The 19,859-nt window shown below is 49.0% G+C and overlaps 1 protein-coding gene and 1 long non-coding RNA gene across 8 annotated transcripts in view; one reads left to right on the forward strand and one right to left on the reverse strand.

The window, feature by feature from the left end:
- Positions 1-294: 294 nt before the first annotated feature.
- Positions 295-17,453, reverse strand: LOC117311157 (uncharacterized). 2 transcript variants are annotated; one of them, XR_012330357.1, is made up of 4 exons: positions 17,206-17,453; positions 16,474-16,625; positions 9,517-9,760; positions 295-5,612 (listed from the first exon to the last, which is right to left on the reverse strand). It is a non-coding gene; the product is annotated as an uncharacterized lncRNA (long non-coding RNA). The 2 variants fall into 2 exon arrangements; XR_012330356.1 differs by having other exon boundaries at positions 16,474-17,453.
- Positions 17,454-17,498: 45 nt separating this feature from the next.
- The window catches only part of PFKFB3 (6-phosphofructo-2-kinase/fructose-2,6-biphosphatase 3), an 85,876-nt gene continuing 83,515 nt past the window's right edge, over positions 17,499-19,859 (forward strand). For 3 of the 6 annotated variants that reach the window (XM_073801518.1, XM_073801516.1, XM_073801517.1), the window contains exon 1: positions 17,506-17,951. In XM_073801518.1, the coding sequence (XP_073657619.1) occupies positions 17,521-17,951 (431 nt within the window). In that variant the 5' untranslated portion in view covers positions 17,506-17,520. Of the gene's footprint in view, positions 17,952-17,996; positions 18,217-19,859 lie in introns of those variants that run through there. The other 3 variants (XM_073801520.1, XM_033852330.2, XM_033852331.2) reach the window with 3 other exon arrangements.

A 19,859-nucleotide genomic window follows, 5' to 3' on the forward strand; every position in this document is an offset into this window, starting at 1 on the left:
TCTTCTGATTTTTCCTTAAATGTGACATCTTTTTCTCTCTGGAAACATTTAGGATGTTTTCTTTACTCCCAGTGTTGAGAAATGTCATAATGTGGTTGGCCCTTTCAACCTAGAGACTTGTGTCTTTAAAGTCTGGGAAATTAATCTTGTATTATGTAGTACTATTGCTTCATCATTTAGTTTTCTGTTCTCTTTTTCTGAAACTCCAATTAATCAAGTATTGGATCTTAAATTCTTTTTGAAATGTTATTTTGATATACTCTTTCTCGTTTCTTCCCTCCCTCCCGTCCTCCCTTCCTTCCTTTCTCTCTCTCTTTTTACTTTTTAGCATGGCATCCTGGTCTTTCTTTTTTCCCCTAACTTTATCTCTTTGAGGACATAAATGAGGTTTTTTTGTTTTATTATCTCAATGATTCTTTATTAAGCGCTATGTACAGGCAGTTGTCTAAGCACTTGGACTATACATGGGACAAGATCAACAACAACAACAGAATAATAGGACAAGCCATCCTGACTGTGGTAGATTGCTGGTTTCCTACCCTAATACCCCTCACACCCCTTTCCTTAGAAAGAGACCTCTAAGCTTTAGCTGAACACAAAACTGTCCAAAAAATAAAGACTACATTCCCCAGCTAGTGTTCTGGGAAGTGAGCTGGGGTTCCCCTCACTTAATTCAGCAAACTTTCTTTAACTCCCTGATTTCAGCCTAAGGCCTAGACTTTACTCCGAGTTGAGTCTGTGTCCTCAAGTCTGGAGCTGCCCTGATTTTCCTTCGCATGCCCAACAAAGCCCCCGCTCTCCTGCCCTGCGTGCTTCTCCATCCTCCCCTTGCACTGTCACCCTCCCACACCCCTGCACCTGCTGCAGGGCCACACAGAACTTCTCAGAGTTCTTCCACCTTGTGGGGCTTCCTCTAGGTGATTTCTGCTGATCCTTCAGGCTGCAACCCTTAGGTTATAAATGCCTGCTAATACCTGTACCCACAGCTCCACGCTAGGCGTGGCCTCTGCTCCCGTCACCCCCTCTGTCACCCTGTGTCATAGCACTCGTCACACTGTGGAGCGCATGTGGCTGCCGGTCTGTACGCACCCCCGGACTGTGCAGAAAGAGTCCACGCTGCCAACATGCCCGGCATCAGAGAGCATCAGTAGGCTCTCTAATCTCTGAATGAATGAATGACAACTTATTTGAGCTCCGAACATTTTTGGTGTGACTTTTGGATAATTATTCTTGACTTTTTTCCTTTTTATCAGTAAGTTAAGGTTTGTGGTGTTTTAAGGGAATTGATAATATGTATCAATGAACTCAAAGGAAACTTTTGATTTTTTTTTTTTAAGTTTTTGCAGTCTCTGTTCTAACCTCTGCCATCAGTAAAAGAGGGTTACTGTGCCTAAGGGGACACTTGAAGTATGGCAGTGATGCATCAGAGGCATTAATGAACTTGAAGATTGAGAGATAAGTGGAGTCATCCAATGCTGGAAAAAGGGACACTTGACACACTCATTCTCGTGGGTCGTTGTTGCTGCAGCAGGGAGCGCTGATGGCTTAGGCTGTCGGCAAGGGCCGTGTGTGCCCTTCAGGTCAGCACTTGCCATTACATCATGAGGAGAAGCCAAGAGCAAGGATGGTGCAGCTTGTGCTAAAAGTACCTCTTACGTGGCAGTCATCCAGCTCAGATTCTGATTATTACTGTTGTTTTCTTTTCGGAGTCCTTGCAGTTATATATCTGGAATTTGGGTGTGGAAGGCCTAGTTACCACAGCTACTTCAGAGGGGTCTAGATATACTTTCCAGGTAGCACTTTGTGACTTGCTTCTGGGATGGCCCAAAGGTTCCTTGCCCAGAGTGGATGGGGCAGGGGGTAGGGAGAGGGGAGAGGGTGAAGAGGAATGACAGAACAAGAGTGAAAGAGAAACTGGGTGTTAGAAAGTAAGCGCTGAGTGATCTTATTAACCAGGCAGTTTTCCTGCTCTGCCCCCCTTACCTCTAGGGTCATCCCTCGGTATCTGTGGGGCATTGGTTCCAGGAAACACCCCCATACCAAAATCTGAGGATACTGAAGTCCCTTATATAAAATGGCATAGTATTTGCATGTAACCTACCCACATGCTCCCGTACACTTTAAATCACCTCCAGATTGCTTATAATACCTAATAAGGTAAAGGCTGTATAGTTGTCAGCACGGGGCAAATTCAAGTTTTTCTTTTTGGAACTTTCTGGAAAGTATTTTTAAATATTTTTGATCCGCAGCTGGTTTAATCCGCAGATGTGGAACCCGTGGATACAAAGAATCAACTGTATTGCGTTTTTTATCAATTGCGCGGTCACAGAGAGCACTGCTGAATCTAGTGTGAGGTGCAGGGAGGAAGGGTCTGGGCAGAGTTAAGAGTGGAGCTGGTAATAAAACTTTCATCTCCTATAAATCAGTGGAAATCATCAGCCATTTGCCAGCAAAATTTCCCATTCCTGAGTGAACAGTGGCGTCAAATGGAAAAAGCAGTGGTTCTGCAGGGTTAGTACAGAGGTTTAGGCTAGGCCTTGTGTAACAAAGACAAAACATGTAACAGGAGATGAACCAGTTTCCTGGGGCTGCCATAGCAAATGACCACAAACTGGGGGGCTGAAAACAACAGAAATTTATTCTCTCACCGTTCTGGAAGCTACAAGTCCGAAATCAAGGTGTCGACAGGACTGAGCTCTCTCTGAAGGCCCCGGGGAGGATCCTTCCTGGCCTCTTCCTATCTTCTGGTAGTTGTGGCCATCCTTGGCATTTCCTAGCCTTTAGACACATCACTTCAATCTCTATCACATGGCGTTCTGTTCCGGTATCTTTCTTACAAGGACACCGGTCATGTTGGATTTAGGGTTACCCTACTCCAGTATGCCCTCATCTTGACTAATTGCATCTGCAAAGACCCTATTTCCAAATAAGGTCACATTCTGAGGTTCTGGAAAGGGCATAAATTTGGAGGACACTATTCAACCCAGTACAGTAGCTTAAATAAGAGTGTTTTTGTCTTTCACAGAAACGTTCCAAGAGAAGCCGTTTGAGGTGGCCAGGTGACAGTAAGAGGAACCCAGGTGCTGCCTATCTAATTGCCCTACCATGTTTAGCACGTGCCTTCCACTTCATGGTCTGTGAAGGCTGCTTAAGTTCCAGCCATCACATCTGCTTTCCATCTACAAGAAGGAGAAAGAGGGGTGGAAGAAGAGTTTACAGAGGCATGTGCCAGCTGTACTTTGATAACACAATCCAGTATTTCTGTTCACTTTGCATTGGATGGAACTTGGTCAGGTGCACAACCAGCTGAAAAGGAGGCTGGGGACGTTGCCTTTTTTCAGACAGCTTTGTGTCCTGCTAAACCTTGCAAGTTCTCTTTCTGAGAAGAAGAGGGTGAATGGGTATTAGGTAGGCAACCAGCAATCTTCCACAGTCAGGGTGGCTTGTCTTATTTCCCCAGGACATGTATAGAAAGTCGTTTCTTAAATGAATCTCCGAAAGTTACTGTGCTTGTTTAATGATTTTCTAAATGTCTTGATAATGTATTCTCTTAAAAAGTGATCTATGTTGTAGGAACCAGAGACGTCTGAAGAACTCCAAAACTGACTTTCTTTTTAATGAGATGCAGGCTGTTGCGTTAGCTTGGAAGCTCAAGGGAAGTGATGGTCACGTCTGCTGCTCTGCCAGCACGACTAGGTAGCTGAGCCCCAGCCTCCCGACCTTGCCCAGGCAGCCCTCATTCACAGAGAGCGGCGCCTTCCCACTCGCACCCGGGTGTCGTGGAGTCTCCTCCGCGCTGCTCTTTTTGCAGATGGTTCTCCTCCGTCTCCTTCCTAGAGGTGTTTCTAAGCCCCCAAAGGTATGAAAGGAGTTAGGGTTTCTTGCAGCAGTTTAGTAAGTCTGGGCGTTATCAGATAACGTAAGAGGGAAGACATGGCATTCGCTACAAATAAAACCTTTGGTCCAAAGGAGGCTTGGCCAAGGACGGAGGCGGAGAATTTCTCACTTGTGCCGCCTCATGTGGCCCTGGTCCAGTGAGTCCCCATCTTCACGCTGACGCAGGCCTCTGACTCACTTTGCCTGTCTCTGTCAGTCTCTACCGGGTGTTCCCGCTGAGGGGGTCTTTCTGTCTGCGAAGATCGAAGATCGCGTGCCTCACGCTCCTTTCGTTGTCACTGCCCCGCCCCCGCCCCTAGCATATTTCAGTGGGCTTGTTGAGGACACGTAGGAGGGGCTTAGACACTTCTCAGCTGAGTCCACAGCTTGGGGGCGGGAGGGGGGCGGGAGCCGGGATGCGCAGGTGAGGACGATGCGCCAGGCAGTGGGCACCTGCCATCGTTAGGCTCCTCCCCCGAGTTCATCCGCGCCCTTCTTCGCCTTCTCGTGGGTTCCTGCTCTTGCAGCGGAATGCCCTCCCGAACAGCAGGGCTGGTGCAGGACGGCCTCCATCTGAGAGCTTCTGATCAAAGACTCCATGCTTCTTGAGAAGCCGAGAACTAACAATTTCACTTTAATAAGACTTCACCGCGGACAGTTGCTTATACAACTCATGGAGGCTGGTGTATGATTTCCTCATTTGCCGCTTCTCACCAGTTGTGTTATTTTCGTAACAATGACTGTGCGGGAATAAAAGCAAAGCTTTTCCCTCCAGGCGATTAGACAAATGCATATCTTCTGACAAAAATAAACCTTCCTCCTCGCGGGTCCTTTTAGGCTAACCCACACATCCCTCCTTCGGGAGAGCTAGTCCCCTCCTACTAATGACAGCCCTTTTGGGCAGACCCAGAAGTTGTATCCAAAGACTGAAATACCACTGCCAGCTGGGTGCTGCCACCACTGTGCTGGTTGGTGGCCCTTATCAAGCTTACTCGTGTTGAACTGTTTCATCTTCCCAAGGCTTAGTGGGAAGAAGAGGCTGGAGTAAGATGTTCAACTTCTTTCTGAAACAAGTCAACTTGAAAGTATTGGGTGAGGCGGGGAAGAGTGATGTAACTTGCTTTTTCCAGTGTTAAAAGATGCCATCTCTCTGCTTATCTACAAAGAAGAATCATTTAAGCCAAATTACGTAATTTATTTGTTTATTGGGGCAGGTTGAAAATGTATTCAGGGAAATCATATATTTTCATACCAGTTAGACACTGAAGAAGTATTTATGAAATGCTTACCATACTGTTAGGCACTAATATAAATAAAAACACATATCTATCAGATGTCCCAAAATCATGTTGAAAATGTGGGAACAAATACGGTTCTAAAATATGTAAACCGTAATGTTAGCAAACAGATGAAGGTATAATTGGCCTGAAAATTGCATCCAAGGCATAGAAAAAAGAGATTATTTTTCCTTTTTCCAGCTCTTAGAGCCACATTAAAAAATCCCAAAGCATGACCCCTTTGCCGAAGCCACTGAAGGCTCTTATCCACACCAAAACTTCAGTGTTTACCTGGCTCATCAGTCTTCCTTGAAAGGCAGGTAGACTCCTCCTACCCAGCCAGAGGTGGATGAAAGCCTTGGTTCCACGTCTCATCTGTGTTTAGTTCTCAGTCCACCAGCCAGAGATGGGCCACTAGGCATCCTCGGTCAGACGGTAAAGTCGTCACACCGAATTTACCTATGAGACAGCATGTCGACTGTGAATGCCAAGCTAATCTTGGGAATCCGAAACAGTTCATTTTAGTAAGATGTTTTAAAAATCCTTGGTCCAGGACTTCCCTGGTGGCTCAGTGGTTAAGAATCCACCTGCCAATGCAGGGGACACAGGTTCGAGCCCTGGGCCGGGATGATCCCACATGCCGCGTAGCAACTAAGCCTGTGCGCCACAACTACCGAGCCTGTGCTCTAGAGCCTGTGAGCCACAACTACTGAAGCCCGTGTGCCACAACTACTGAAGCCCACGTGCCTAGAGCCCATGCTCTGCAGCAAGAGAAGCCACTGCAATAAGAAGCCCGCACACTGCAACAAAGAGTAGCCCCCTCTCACCACAAGTAGAGAAAGCCCGTGCACAGCAACGAAGACCCAGTGCAGCCAAAAATAAATAAATAAACAAACAAACAAATGTATTAAAAAAAAAAATCCTTGGTCCAAGATTGGTGCTTGTCTAAAACATTTGTTTGAGTAAGTTTCCAGGACTGGGATAGGAAGAACCTTGAATATCCCATGGAGAATGCTTCTCCCAACTGACGTTGAACAGGACTGAAAGGCCTCCAAATGCCCTCCTCTCCATATAGGAGCACTGTGGTCACATGTCATCCCCTAGCCCTCCTTTTCCCACCTGTCCTATAGTAGGAAACACATTTTCTGCTTCTCAGAAGCCAAGCTGTAAGTCTGTCTCATGAGATGAAAGTGGAACTATCTCAGCCCTGTCAGGGAAAGCTTTTGCTTTCTTGGTAAAAGGGAAAGATGAGCTGGTGGTTACCCTTTGTCCCAGTTCAAGTTTGAACCATGTGGCCCCGGTGCCTGGAGGTGCAACAGTGGCTGGACCATGGGCAACAAGCCTACTTGCCGTGGTCGGCAGAACAGAACCTGTAGATTCATCGCCAGCCCTGGACTTCTCACCTCTGGACTTCTTACACCTGAAAAAGGAGCCCTTTCTTGTTTAAGTCCCAGGAGACCCAGGTTTCTGTAACTTATGGGCAGACACATCCCTGACTGATACAGAATTAGGTATCTGAAAATGAGTGGCTCCCAGGATTATTTTTTAAATTTAATACGGAGCTTAGGAGGTGCTGTTTATTTCACTGCATTTTAACAAGTGTTTACTGAACGTTTTCTGCACGCCACGCATTGTGCAAGACCAACGACACAAAAGGAACAAGATGCATTTAGAGTCCAAGCCACATAGAAATATGAATCCATATTCAGCAAAGGTAGTTTTGTGATTGGCTGGCTCATCCTTGTAACAATTATTGTGCATCTACAGTGAACCAGACTCTTGGAGCTAAAGATACAGAGATGAATATCATGGCCCTAAGCTTTTAGGAGCACAGTCTTCCAAATATCCATCCTTCATCTACCCAATAAATGTTCGTTGAGAACCTACTGTGTACCAGGCAGGCTCAGAGCTCATGTGTTGAGGAGAAACATCAGTAAACAGGATTACAAAATCATTCTGCTTTTGAATAGGACCATAGGTGCCAGAAGTTGAATTCAGGAAGGAATGAAACAAGGGGAGGGGACCCAGATGGAGGCACTTTGGTGGGTCTGACCAGCATGAATGGTCAGGGCTCTCCCTGCGGGATGACCGGGTGCTCCAGTCCCACTTGGGCCACAAGCCCTCTCCCTCTTCCATGTTTTGCGTCTGGCCGGGCAGTTTCCGCTGGCCCACATCCTTCGCTTCAAAGCCCAATTTCCTCCAGGGTGTTGGCTGTGTAATCAGTGCCTGCATCTCCATCAGTCCACCCAGTGCCCTTGTTACCTCTCCTTTGCCCCCCAATCTGCCTTTCCGTCCCTAATTCAGAGACCTGTAGTGCCAGGGCTGGGAAGCCCCCTTTGAGGTCTTTCAGTCACTTTAGAGTAACTGAGGCCCAGAGAAGGGAAGAGGCTCATCCAAGGTCAGCAAATTAGCTGGTGGCAGCAGTTGGCACCAGAACCTAGGTCTCCTGATGCCTGGCCCTTCCTATAAATCTGTCTATGGTTGGTGAAGCCCAAGGGGACAAGCTGCTCTTCTGAGCCAGGCTTGAGCCTTCAGGAGCACCCACCCCGCTCCTGGAGTCACAGCTCCTCACTTTGGGAACCGTTCTTCCCCAGCTCGGAAAGCTTGGTTCCTGTCCTAGCCTCCTGCACCTTCAGGACCTCCACGATGGAGGGGGAGTGGGGACACCAAAAACCCCTGCTGTCGCCATCAGCTGTGTCCCTGCACACAGGGGTGGGGGGCTGGTTCACCGTGAAATAAGGCGACCATCAGCAGGAAGAAGAGATGAGAGAGGGGCGGGTCCTGGCTGTGTCCAGGCGTCCTTGTGCCCGTTGTCCCTGTAGCAGGCTGTCATCCTGTCCTGTGGCTTGTCCTAAATAACCTCAGCATTCTTCCAGAAAACTGCCCTTTTGCCTACGCTCCTTTGAGTTAGATATCTGTCCTTCAGACCCAAGAGTCTGATGCCCTTGCCCCGTGGGACTGATTTTGGTGCCTTGCTTTTTCTTTAACCTTATGCAGTCTCATCCTTCTCTCCTTCCCTCTGCAGCCCTGTGCCTGAGGAAGCTCTGCAGAGCGGCTGGCAGAGACCCCAGACACAGCCCTGGATGCTTCTGGCACATGACACCGTTTAGAAATTAATTCCCTGGCTAATTCTTGAAGCCCTTTTGAAGCAAGCAGCAAAGGCCTGGGAACAGCTTCAAAGCTCTTCTCAAATCCCGTTTAGAAACTTCCCAGCAGCAGATCTATAATTTAGCTTTCTTTTTAGTTTTAAACATTTTATTGCAAAAATAAATAACTCCCAACTCTGATCTGGAAACCATTATTACGTGTTATCTATAGGTAACTTCAGTGCCCTGGGACAGAACCCTTGACTCGCTGGTAATGACAATTGTTTCTTTATTAAGTTTCTTATAACCCTGGAAAAGTTTCTATGTAAGCAGAGGAATGTGAATCAAATTAAACTCATACTTTTGAAAATTTGGGGTTAGTTTAGGTGTTCTGTATTTGGTATTTTAAGAACTTTTAATTTTAAGAGAAAGTGTCAAATTTGGATAACCAATGTAGGAAGCTTGTGACTTGAATTGAGTAATTGATGTAGACGTGTGTTAAGCTAAAAGGTGCGATGCAATTTTATTAAGATTGTAAGCAGTATGGGAACATTTAAGTGAACTCAAGATTCACCATATTCAGTTGGTCAAGACTTGGGAAGTGGGACTTCCCTGGTGGCACAGTGGTTAAGAATCTGCTTGCCAATTCAGGGGACACGGGTTCGAGCCCTGGTCTGGGAAGATCCCACATGCTGTGGAGCAGCTAAGCCCGTGCGCTACAACTACTGAAGCCTGCATGCTCTAGAGCCCGTGCTCCACAACAAAAGAAGCCACCGCAATGAGAAGCCCGCACACTGCAACGAAGAGTAGCCCCTGCTCACCGCAACTGGAGAAAGCCCGCACACTGCAACGAAGAGTAGCCCCTGCTCACCGCAACTGGAGAAAGCCCGCACGCAGCAACGAAGACCCGACGCAGCCAAAAATAAGTAAATAAATAAATAAAAAAAATAAAGAACTTGGGAAGACTTGTGAGCAAACTGAACTATTCTAAAGTTAATTTCATAAATGCAGGTTTAAATTGTTAAGGCAGTTTAAATAAATAAATTTCTAAATGGGACCAGTCATCCAAGTTTCCCTTAACAGTGACAGCTAAATTTTACTATATTTTATAAAATAAAGTTCTAAGTAGAATGATGCAGTTTTAAGCCTAAAAACTTAAGGAAAACCTAAAATTTTGAATTTGAATAAAATGGATATTAAATAAAAATAGACATAATTCAAGCAGTTTTTTATATATGTAAAAGCCACTCAGTTACAGTAAAAGATGTTTGCCTTACATTAGAACTTTGATGTATCTTTTCTTTTAAGCAGTCGTTTGCTCCTTACATTCAGCCGACAACTGGTATTCTTTGTTGCCGAGATGGGGAATCAGAGGCAGAGGAAGGGAGAAGTGGCCTCGGCAGCAGAACCAGAGCCAGCGCTGGACTTGGTCACGCATCCGCCACCCGCCTCCACGGCCTGACCCGTCCACTGTTTCGTTTGCCTCTTGAGTGAGTGTCCTTATTACAGGTGAAGTGAAACCTATGTCATAAAGCAAATTTACCCTTTTTCTCCAGAAGTGATCATGTGACTCATTGAAATCACAATGACTCTTCATTTCCCCCTTCAGAGGCAGCATCACATTCTTGGACCATAATGGGGTGGAAAGCCGCCACTTGGCCCAGGAGATTTAGCCTGATTTCTGGGAAAGAGGCAGCCTGGCTCCTCAGCCATGAATAGGTTATTAAGACAAAATACACTGAGATCAAATGGCCCCCGATTCCCGGCTAAGCTTACCCTCAGGACTGTGACATCCTGCCCGCAGGACAATGAGGGCCAGGAGAGAGCACAGCTCCCTGGAGAGAGGGTGGGGAGTGAGAACAGTGGCCTTGGTCGAGAGGCCTAGATTCGGAACTCTGTCCTTGTCTGGCCCAGCCACGGGGGCAAACCCCTCCCCCCCGCCCCGGGGCCAGCTTTGTCATCCGAGAAACGGGGTGAATGTTGGCCTCTGCATGAATCAAAAACTTGTCAGAGTGCAGTGAAAACACACGAAAGCCCTTTGTAACATTAAAAAAAAAGCCTGGTTGTACTGCCACAGGAGTGGCTTCCTAGGAGCAGACTGGTTACGCTCAGTCATTTAGGGCTCTGATGTTTTCAGTGGCTCTGTCCTCACCTCAAACCCATCCCTGGGCCCAGTGGGCTTCAAAGGCCGGAGTTAGACTCTGTGAACTGCCGGCCAAGGCCAACCACTGACTTTGGAGCCTCACTTCAGCTATTCTTTCCTTCTGAAGAAAGGGGTGACTGTCCCCGATGGAGCTGGTTGGCCGCGAGGCACATGTTCCCAACAGGCTCAGCTGTAACTGCTCTGTGCTTACGAAGTTGCAGGGACAGTTGAACAAGAAACACAATGGCGCTCTCCTCCCTTGGGGGCATTAATCAAGGATTTGAAAAGGATCGGTCCCCTAGAGACTAAATCCTGATTTCTGAAACTCCAGCTGAAAGGAGGAGAGAGGAAAACTGACCACCTTCCCGCACGGTCAGGGAGTTTAAGCAGGAGGATTGCCTGGAGAGAAAGGAGGCCTCTCTGAGGATCAGCCCATGGCGGGGCAGGGGCCCTGGGGCATCCGCATCCTCACTGTGGGTAGCCCACTCTCCCCGGCCATCACCTGCTGCCAATTCACATGCATGCATTCGGTTTAAGAGATTACTCCCCCGTGGTTGGCGGGCTTCTCCCATGGCCCCCGAGATTCCTGGCCGCGGTGATTCTGGCAAACAGGAGTCTAGGTACCACAGAGGAGGGAATTGCAGATGTAATTAAGAGCCCAAGTCAGCTGACCTTAAGAAAGAGGGATTATCCGGGTGGGCCAGAGTCCTTTAAGGCAGAGAGTTTTCTCCAGCTGGTCCCAGAAGAAGAGGTCAGAGCTCAGAGCATGAGAAGGACTCGTCCCGCCTTGAAGATGGAGGCGGGAACGCAGGTGGCCCCCGCGGACAGCCAGAGGGAAATGGGAACCCGCGGACAGCCACGGGGACTGAATTCTGCCCACGAGAAAGGGCTCGGAAGTGGGTTTTTCTCCAGAGCCTCCCGGTTAGAACTCAGCCCGGCTGACACCTTGGTTCAGAGAGCAGAGAACACAGTCTCGTTGCATGACCTCTGACCTACAGAACAGCGAGCTAGTAGACGGGCAGTGTTGAAGCCCCTCGATGTGTGGTGATGCTCCTGCCACCTGGCAGTTGGGCCGTTCCTGTCACTGCTAGTAAACAGCTGCTAGTTACCTGTCACTAAGGTAACTAGCAGCTGATTACACGGCCGAATCAATTTGGGAGTCTTCTCATTTAGTGAGCTTTCCAGCATCTATAATTACTTTTTAATTTTTAAAAACTTTTCATTTTGAATTAATTTCAGACTTACAGAAATGTTGTAAGCAGTACCAAGAGTTCTCAAATACCTTCACTCCAATTTCCCAATTGTTACATAAACACAGCACAATTATGGAAATCTGGAAATTAACACTGGCACAATCCTATTTAAATTTCCCCGACTGTCCTACTGGTGTCCCCTTTGTGGTCCAGGACGCAGTGCAGGAACCCTTCAGTCCTCCTCAGTCTTTGTCCATTGTGATTTTAACGTTTTCGAAGAAGTACTGGCTAGTTATTTTGTAGAATGCCCCTTATTTTAGGTGCCTGATGTTTCCTCAGGATTAAATTCAAATTATGCATTTTTGGCAAGAACACTGAAGGTGTCCTCCTGTGCCCTTCTCAGTGCCTTGTGTCAAGAGGCACACAATGTCGATTTGGTCCATCACTGGAGGCGTTCACTTTGATCCCTTGGTTAAGGCAGCTGCCAGGTTTATCCCCGGTAAAGTTGCCTTCTTCCCCTTTGTCATTAGTAACTACCTTGTGGGAGATACTGTGAGACTGTCAGTATCCTGTTTCTCATCGTATTTTTGCTAATTTCAGCAACCACTGATGATTCCTCTGTGAAACAAGCACTACTGTGGGATTTGCCAGTGACTGTCCTAGTCTACGATTCCTTCTACATTTATTAACTAGAGTTCTTTTCTTTTTTTTTTAGAGTTTTAAATCTTTATCTTTTCATTTGGGATCGAAGCTGGAGAATAGTAAACCAATTAGATAAAAAAGCAAAAAGTCTGAATATCAGTAATTGTGTTCTACAGCTTCTCCACAAAGAACAGTATTAGAGGGAAAACACTTTAACTGAGATAAGAACTTTAATTACAATACAAGGTAGTTATGGAGAAATGCTGTTTTTGATACTTGGAAAAAATTTGAGTTGATGCATTTATATGAATGGCAGGATTTTTTTTAACATCTTTATTGGAGTATAATTGCTTTACAATGGTGTGTTAGTTCCTGCTTTATAAGAAAGTGGATCAGCTATATGTATACATATATCCCCATATCTCCTCCCTCTTGCGTCTCCTTCCCACCCTCCCTATCCCACCCCTCTAGGTGGTCACAAAGCACCGAGCTGATCTCCCTGTGCTATGCGGCTTACTAGCTAGAATTATAATAATTTCTATAAATTTTAGAAATCATTAATTTCTATAAATCCTAGAATTTTTGAGGAAGAGCATTCCCTCTGCTCCCACTTACTTACTCATGTACCTATTTCTTTACGTCAGCTTGGACTCACGGAGTCTTTATTCTATGCGTCAGAACCCACTGCCATCATGATTTATCTTGTTGCTCAAACTCTCCCAGAAGAGCCCTTTCAGGTTGGCCCCCGGGTCTTTCAGACACGTCCCCGTCACTTGTTGGCACCTCAGCATAAAAGTTACTTATTTCTTGGCACCCTAACATGTTCCAGGCTCATCTTTCCACTCCAACCCTCCAAGATCTCCTGGGCCCTTTAATCAGAGAACGGTATTTAGAAACCAAGATCTGTGAGTTAGACGTGTCCATAGAACTGTTCTTTTTTTAAAAATTTTATTGACATACAGTTGATTTACAGTGTTGTGTTAATTTCTGCTGTTCAGCTAAGTGACTCATATATATATTCTTTATATATATATATAATATATATTCTTTTTCATATTCTTTTCCGTTATGGTTTGTCACAGGATATTGAATATAGTTCTCTGTGCTATGCAGTAGGACCTTGTTGTTTATGTATCCTATATATAATAGTTTGCATCTGCTAATCCCAAACTCCCAATCCTTCCCTCCCCTAACCTCCTCCCCCTTGTCAACCACAAGTCTGTTCTCTATGTCTGTGATTCTGTCTCCGTTTTGTAGATATGTTGATTTGTATCGTATTTTAGATTCCACATATAAGTGATATCATGTGGTATTTGTCTTTCTCTTTCTGACTTACTTCACTTAGTATAATAATCTCTAGGTCCATCCATGGAGCTGCAAATGGCATTATTTCATTCTTCTTTATCCATTCACCTGCTGATGAATGGATTTAGGTTGTTTCCATATCTTGGCTATTTCCATAGATCTACTCTTAACGGTCATAGTTTTCTCTGATACTGTGGATCATTAATCTTTTCATAGTCACACACACACACACACACACACACACACACACACACACACACACACACACACACACAGACTCACATTTTGGTAAAACGCAGAGTCACTGGGAGCTCATCCCCCGGCAGCTGGACTTCTCTTGCTGCACTTGACCCCCCCTGAACCAGCCCCTATGTTTCCTGGGCCAGCCACGCACTCCCACCCTGTGCCTCCCCAGGAGTTCCTATCACTTACCTCCTCTGCTGGGACCCTTCCCATTCATTACCCTGGGGACCCTGAAAGTAGCCTCTCTCCGCTTCCAGCTCTATTAATATTATTAACAGTAACTACCTTTTTGTTGGGTCCTCGTGCTCCAGGCAAACATGAGTTCGAATCCTTACAGCGATGCGCAGAGAAGGCAGTATCCCCATTTATAGACCGACAACAGAGGCTCCAAGAGGGTGTAGCACACAGCCAGAGTAGGAAGCACACTGTGGCGATTCTCACTCCCCACCCCTGCTCTTTGCATCCACCCTTCCCTGTGCTGGCTGTAGGTCTGCCTTTTGGCAAATGCCAAGGAGCTGGAAGCTTAAACCATGCCGAGGGGCAAGGAGTGAGGGGGCAACCAGGCCATGGGAGCCAGTGCAGTGGGGACAGCCCCTGGTCTCCCCTTGCTGGCAGCTTGGTGGAGGCGGGGGTGGGCCCTGCCCCCGGCACCTTCCTCTTCCTTCCTCTTTCACACACAAACTTCTTTTTACCATTGTTCCTGACCCCCATCAAAAGTTCCCAGTCCCCTTCTTTGGCCTGGGAACCCTTCACCGGAGACAAAGCCTTACATTCTATAATTAGAGAGACAAGGCTTAAAAATGCAGATGCCCAAATACCTGGGAAGGGAAAGGCTGTGGTAGGGACAGTGAGTTGCCAGGGGTACAGAGTGTTAGATCTCTTCCTATTTGAGTGCTACCGTCCCTCTGAGAGGGCATGAAAGTCTTCTGCCTATGAATTGGAAAAGAAATCTGGGTCGGGTACCCTTTTCTTACCCTGCAGTGAGAAAACCAGAGGCTGTGGCCTGGGCACTTCCTGCCAAGAGCCTGGGAACAGGTCACCAAAGCCAGGAGAAAGGCAGCTCATGCCCTGGGTAAACAGAGCCCAAGATTCTGATCTAGCTCCTCTGGGGCCTTCACCTCACCGTTGAGTTTCACTTTTCAAGGGCGGTCTGGAACCAGAAGAACCAGCAACATCCTTATGACCTGGGCACCTTGTGAGTGGGCCAGTTCTTAGGCCCCGCCCCAGACTGAATCAGAAACGGGGGCTGAGGCCCAGAGATCCATGTGGGCAGCCCTCTAACCTCCTCTCTTGCCTGCAAGTTGGAGTGCCTCAGGACCTCAGGTGACCTCAGATTATGCTGCTGACGGTGACCATCCTAAACTGATGATAAACTGAGGCCTGGAGGAGGCCTTGGAGTTTCCTCATGGTTGTAGCAATTAGGCTAGATTTTAAAAACATCACTTTGAGGTACTAAGAGCTCCCTAGGAGAGGAGCAGTGTTGAATCAATAGTGCATTAGATTGAGAACAGAAGTGTCACCAGACACAGTTGAAATTTGGTGAACACTGATGAAATGACTTAGTTTATGACTCATGCTACATTGTTGACAGGGCCTGGGAATGTATTCTCAATTTAAAATTGCTTCCAATCTTTCCTCCACGTCTGAAATCCAGAGGGCCATGACCCACCACCCCAGCCCAATTCCCCCCAGTGCTGGCGGTGATGAGTTAGTGCTTCAGCGAATCCAGCCGTCCACGCCACTCTTATCTCTTGCGTGAACTTGCCTGGGCTGTTTCCTCCCTTCTGCAAGGGACAAGTAGAAGCCCTCTGAGTTATAAGATGTTGACATCAATCCTTGCTGGCTGCCTCTGACTGGTGGTGAAAGAAAAAGTGTTCTCAGGATTGTTAAACAAGCACTACAAAAATCTGAGCGGGCTGCTCTGAAAGGAGTCCCTGTGTTCTTTTTCCTGCATGGCGTTAGACTCAAAGCCGAGATCAGGCTGCATGAATCTGAATCCTTCTGATATCAAATGTGTGGGTTTTCCACACCAACAGACAGTTGTCCAGCTCTCTGGACACTAACTGGATGTCCTGCAATTCAACTCCGTTCTGAAACTACCAGGGTTTACCCCACATCCCATAGGTTACGGCCTCAGTCCTGCAAGACTGCCCCACTACAGATGCCCAGGGTACCCATCTTCTGTCCAACTTGGCTACGAAGTCTGGGGATCCTCCAACGCCCTCCTTTCAGGTTTGATAATTTGCTAGAACAGCTCACTGAACTCAGAAAAGTACTTCACTTGCTATTATCAGTTGATTATAGAGGATGCAAGTCAGGAGCAGCCACGTGGAGGAGATGCACGGGGGCAAGGTGAGAGCGCAGAGGCACGCGGAGCCTCCGTGCCCACCCTGGGTGCTCCACCCTCCCAGCGCCTCCATGTGCCCACCAACCAGAAGCTCTCCAAGCCCCGTCATGGTGGGGTTTTTACTGAGGTTTCATTTTGTAGGTATGATTGGTTAAATCATTGGCCATTGGTGATTGAACTCAATTTCCAGTCCTCTAATCGTGCTTGGTCTTCTAGCCACCAGCCCCTCTCCTGAAGCTATCTAGGGGCCCCCAGCCACCTGTCCTCTCCTTAGCATACAGAAGATCACTGCAGAGATTCCAAAGGTTTTAGAAGCTCTGTGTCAAGAACCGGTGAAAAAGACCAAACATAAATTTCTTACCGTAGCACAATCAGCCACGTGAGTCCATGGGGCAGTAAAGGTGCTAACCAGAAGGGTGCAAGGCCCGTCGTCTCAAAGTGCATGTCCTCTGGCTTCAGGATGACTCACGGCAGTCTGAGTCAGAGATGTGCGGTCTTGACACTTTATCTGGCCTTAGATACAATTTGCCTTCACTGAGTAAAGTGCACGCCCACCAGGCATTATGGTCATGGCAGGGAAAAGGGCAGAGGGAGCTGATCGTTGCTCCCAGCACTGAATCTGGGACTCCCCCAGCATCCCTCACTTCCTGCTCCTCTCAGGCCGACTGATGCCTACACTCATCAGGGCTCACCATCTGGATCTCCAGCTGGGTCCATGCAACAGTGTCTTTCCAGGAGGCTCTACCATGTTCCCAAGCCAGCTGACAATACAGTATCTGACCTAATGGCTACTTCCTTCTCCCTTCAAAAGGGGGTGGGGAGAGTTCGGACTATTAATCATAAAAGACAACAGGCTGAACAACTGATTCTGATTAAGAAAAGATTCAAAAAAAAAAAACAAAAAAACAAAAAACAAAAACCACTGTCTCTGACTTTCCCAGCTCACCTGGATGGGTTTTTTTCACTATACAGACAGTGGGCCAATTGCTATCTGCATGGGTGCTTTAAATATTAGATCAGGAGATTGTGGTAACACCCGTCGGTCTTCAAACCGCAATGTGAAACAACACTTGTCACAGGAGTTAACTCTTACCTGACTGGAAGGATGTCCTGCCTTTGAGACTTTTGAGTCCACCAAATAATAAAGCATTTTCTCAGGTGCGGGTCTTCCCAAAGGCAAAATAAATAGTAATGTGAGGGGTGAGGCCCCTCCCCCATTTCTCTGGGTTATAGTTCCTGAAGTCCCACTACCATCATTATTTTTTAACATATTTATTGAGCTGTGTGTGGCATTGCTCCCCCCAGCCCTCCCTTAATTTCAAGTCAAGTCAACCAGCCTTTGAGCGGACTCCTGGGCCTGAGGACAAAAAGATTAAAATGGAATAAAGTTCCCCAAATACTTCCGGGGATGATGTCCTCCAGCCGCCCAAAGGCGTGGATGAGCGAGTTGCTTTTCTTCCCGATCAGGAGTTTCCTTTCCGCTCAGGGGCGTCGGGAGAGGCAGGCCCAGCTCCGATGCACAGCGTGGGGGGCTCGCGACCCAGACCCCGGCTCGGGCTGGGGAGGCCGCCGGCGCGCTGCTCGGCCGGGAGCTCAGGGGTTAAGTGGTTTCCGCCAGGCCCGCCCCGGGGCCGCGCTTCCCGCTTCGCCGTGGTTCCTCCCTCCGCCGGTGACGCCCCGGCCTTTGCCCAAATATGTCCCTTTCCCCCCCTCCCTCGCCCGGCACCCGGTGCCCGTAGGCACCCCCGAGCCGCGGGGCTGGCACTCGGACGTCGCCCGGCCTCGGTGTTCCGGGCCGGCCCCTCCCGGAGCGCCCCTCCAGGATGCCCTTCCGGAAAGGTAGGCGGAGTCCCCCCGCTAGCGCTCCCGGGCCGGAGCGGGAGACCTGCGCCGCCAGGTGCCGGGGGGCGGCCGGGAGGGCGCGGGGCCCGACCCCACACTGCCCCTCTCCTGCCGCATCGCCCCTGCGACCCCACGTCGCCCCTTCCGGGCACTCGGCGGCCGACCCCACGTGCCGGAGCCGGTGCGCAGAGCCGGCGAGCAGAGCGCGGTCGCGATACTTGGACCGCACCCGGATTGCGCCGCAGCAAGTTCTGAGATCCAGGTGGAATCGGGTTCTCCCGGCGGACTGGAGATTTGGGGCGGGGGGTCGATTGTTCTACGGTGTCGAGAGGTTTGCAGCGTGGGGTCCCGGCGGCGCGCTCGGATTGCGGTCCGAGTCTCCGGGAGGGACTGGAGGGCGAGGGGTTGGGGGTGGGCAGCTCGGCGGTGTGGAAGCAGGTCCGAGTACGGGTCCTGCCTTCGGCCTTTTCTACCCTCTGACTCTCGGGAAGTCAGTTAACCACCCGGAACCTCAGTTTCTTCATCCGCAAAACGAGCGCGTGAACCGGGACGACCGTGTGGGGACCGGGACGGGTGAGAGGCGCGCGGCTCAGCATGCAGAGGCGCGGGGAAACGGCCGGCCGGCCAGGCAAGACCTGCCTCCCTGTGCCTGGCAGCTGGCACCCAGCGCCCCACCTGGCCCACCTGCACCGCGGGCTGGGTGCGCGAGGCCTGCCGGAAAATACCAGATGCTCGCGGCCCCCAATTTCCGGGCAGGGCGATGGAGGCCCTGCTGTGCCCAGGGCGCTGCAGAGCTGGGCCGGGACTTGCCACCCTCAGGTCGGAGCCTAGGATGGAGGAGACTCGTTTTTACTTTCCGAACAGAGCTGATTGGCTCCTCCTGCTTTTTCTGTTTGTGTTGGAAGGGGCTTGGGCTCGGTGACCCATTGTCACTCTGACCCAAGCTTTCCCCACCCCCACCTGGGTACCACTGACCGGGGCGAACAGAGAGGAAGCCGAGACTCCCTCCCAGGCACCCGGGTACCTGGGACTGGCTGCGTGGCTTCCCGCCGCTGCCTCCACCCCACCTTTCTGGCCGTCTCTTCACTTCTCTCATAATCCCGATTAATCGTCAGGTTAATGCTACGGTTGCCAGTATTACCCTATTGGCCTTTGTCCCTTAAACGGAGGTTGCTAAGGTGCCACTGTGAGGTCCTGGTTGTGAAGATGCATGGTTGGCACTCCCTGTGCTGTGGGGATGTTGAGAAGGAAGGTGAAAGCCACGAGCAGGGACAGAGGGTTCAGGGTTCAGTCGGATCCTGAGCTGATGACGTGTGGTCCCAAACTCACCGTCTTCATTGGCTCCATTATTCCATATATAACGGCAACGCCGTGTCCCTGGACGTTCCCCCGAGTCCCCAGCTGACCTCATTTAGCTGCAGTGTGAATGGTCATTTAGCTGCTGTGTTCTGTGGTCTCTGGAGGCAAACTCCTAGGAGGCAAAGTGCCCGTTTACTTGTCACAGAGCTGGAGGGAGCCTTGTGCAGGAGGCTTAAGTACCTGGGCTGTTGAGTGAGCGTTCACCTGTGAAGGTTCCCCTATGTGATGGCATCATTAGGTCACATGCGATAGACGTCTGTCTGCCCGCCGCCAGCCACGTTAAGCTTTGACTTTTTTTTTTTCTAATCTGAAGAGAACACTGCTGCCTGGAGAGGTGACTCCTGCCCTTTCATTCTGTGAATGCTGATTCCTAAAGGGCCAGGGTGTGAGAAACAGGCGTTGTTGGGTTTTCTGGAAGCTTTGGTGTGAGCCAGGGCAGGGGCCCTGGAGGGCTTGCTTCCAGCCCAAGGCAGAACCTCCCCATTTGGCTTGGTCGGAACCTCCTGTTGAGAAGTGAACACAGTAAGTGGAAATGATGGCAAGGCC

Source organism: Tursiops truncatus, chromosome 2 (assembly GCF_011762595.2).
Source record: "Tursiops truncatus isolate mTurTru1 chromosome 2, mTurTru1.mat.Y, whole genome shotgun sequence".
NCBI classification, from domain to species: domain Eukaryota; kingdom Metazoa; phylum Chordata; class Mammalia; order Artiodactyla; family Delphinidae; genus Tursiops; species Tursiops truncatus.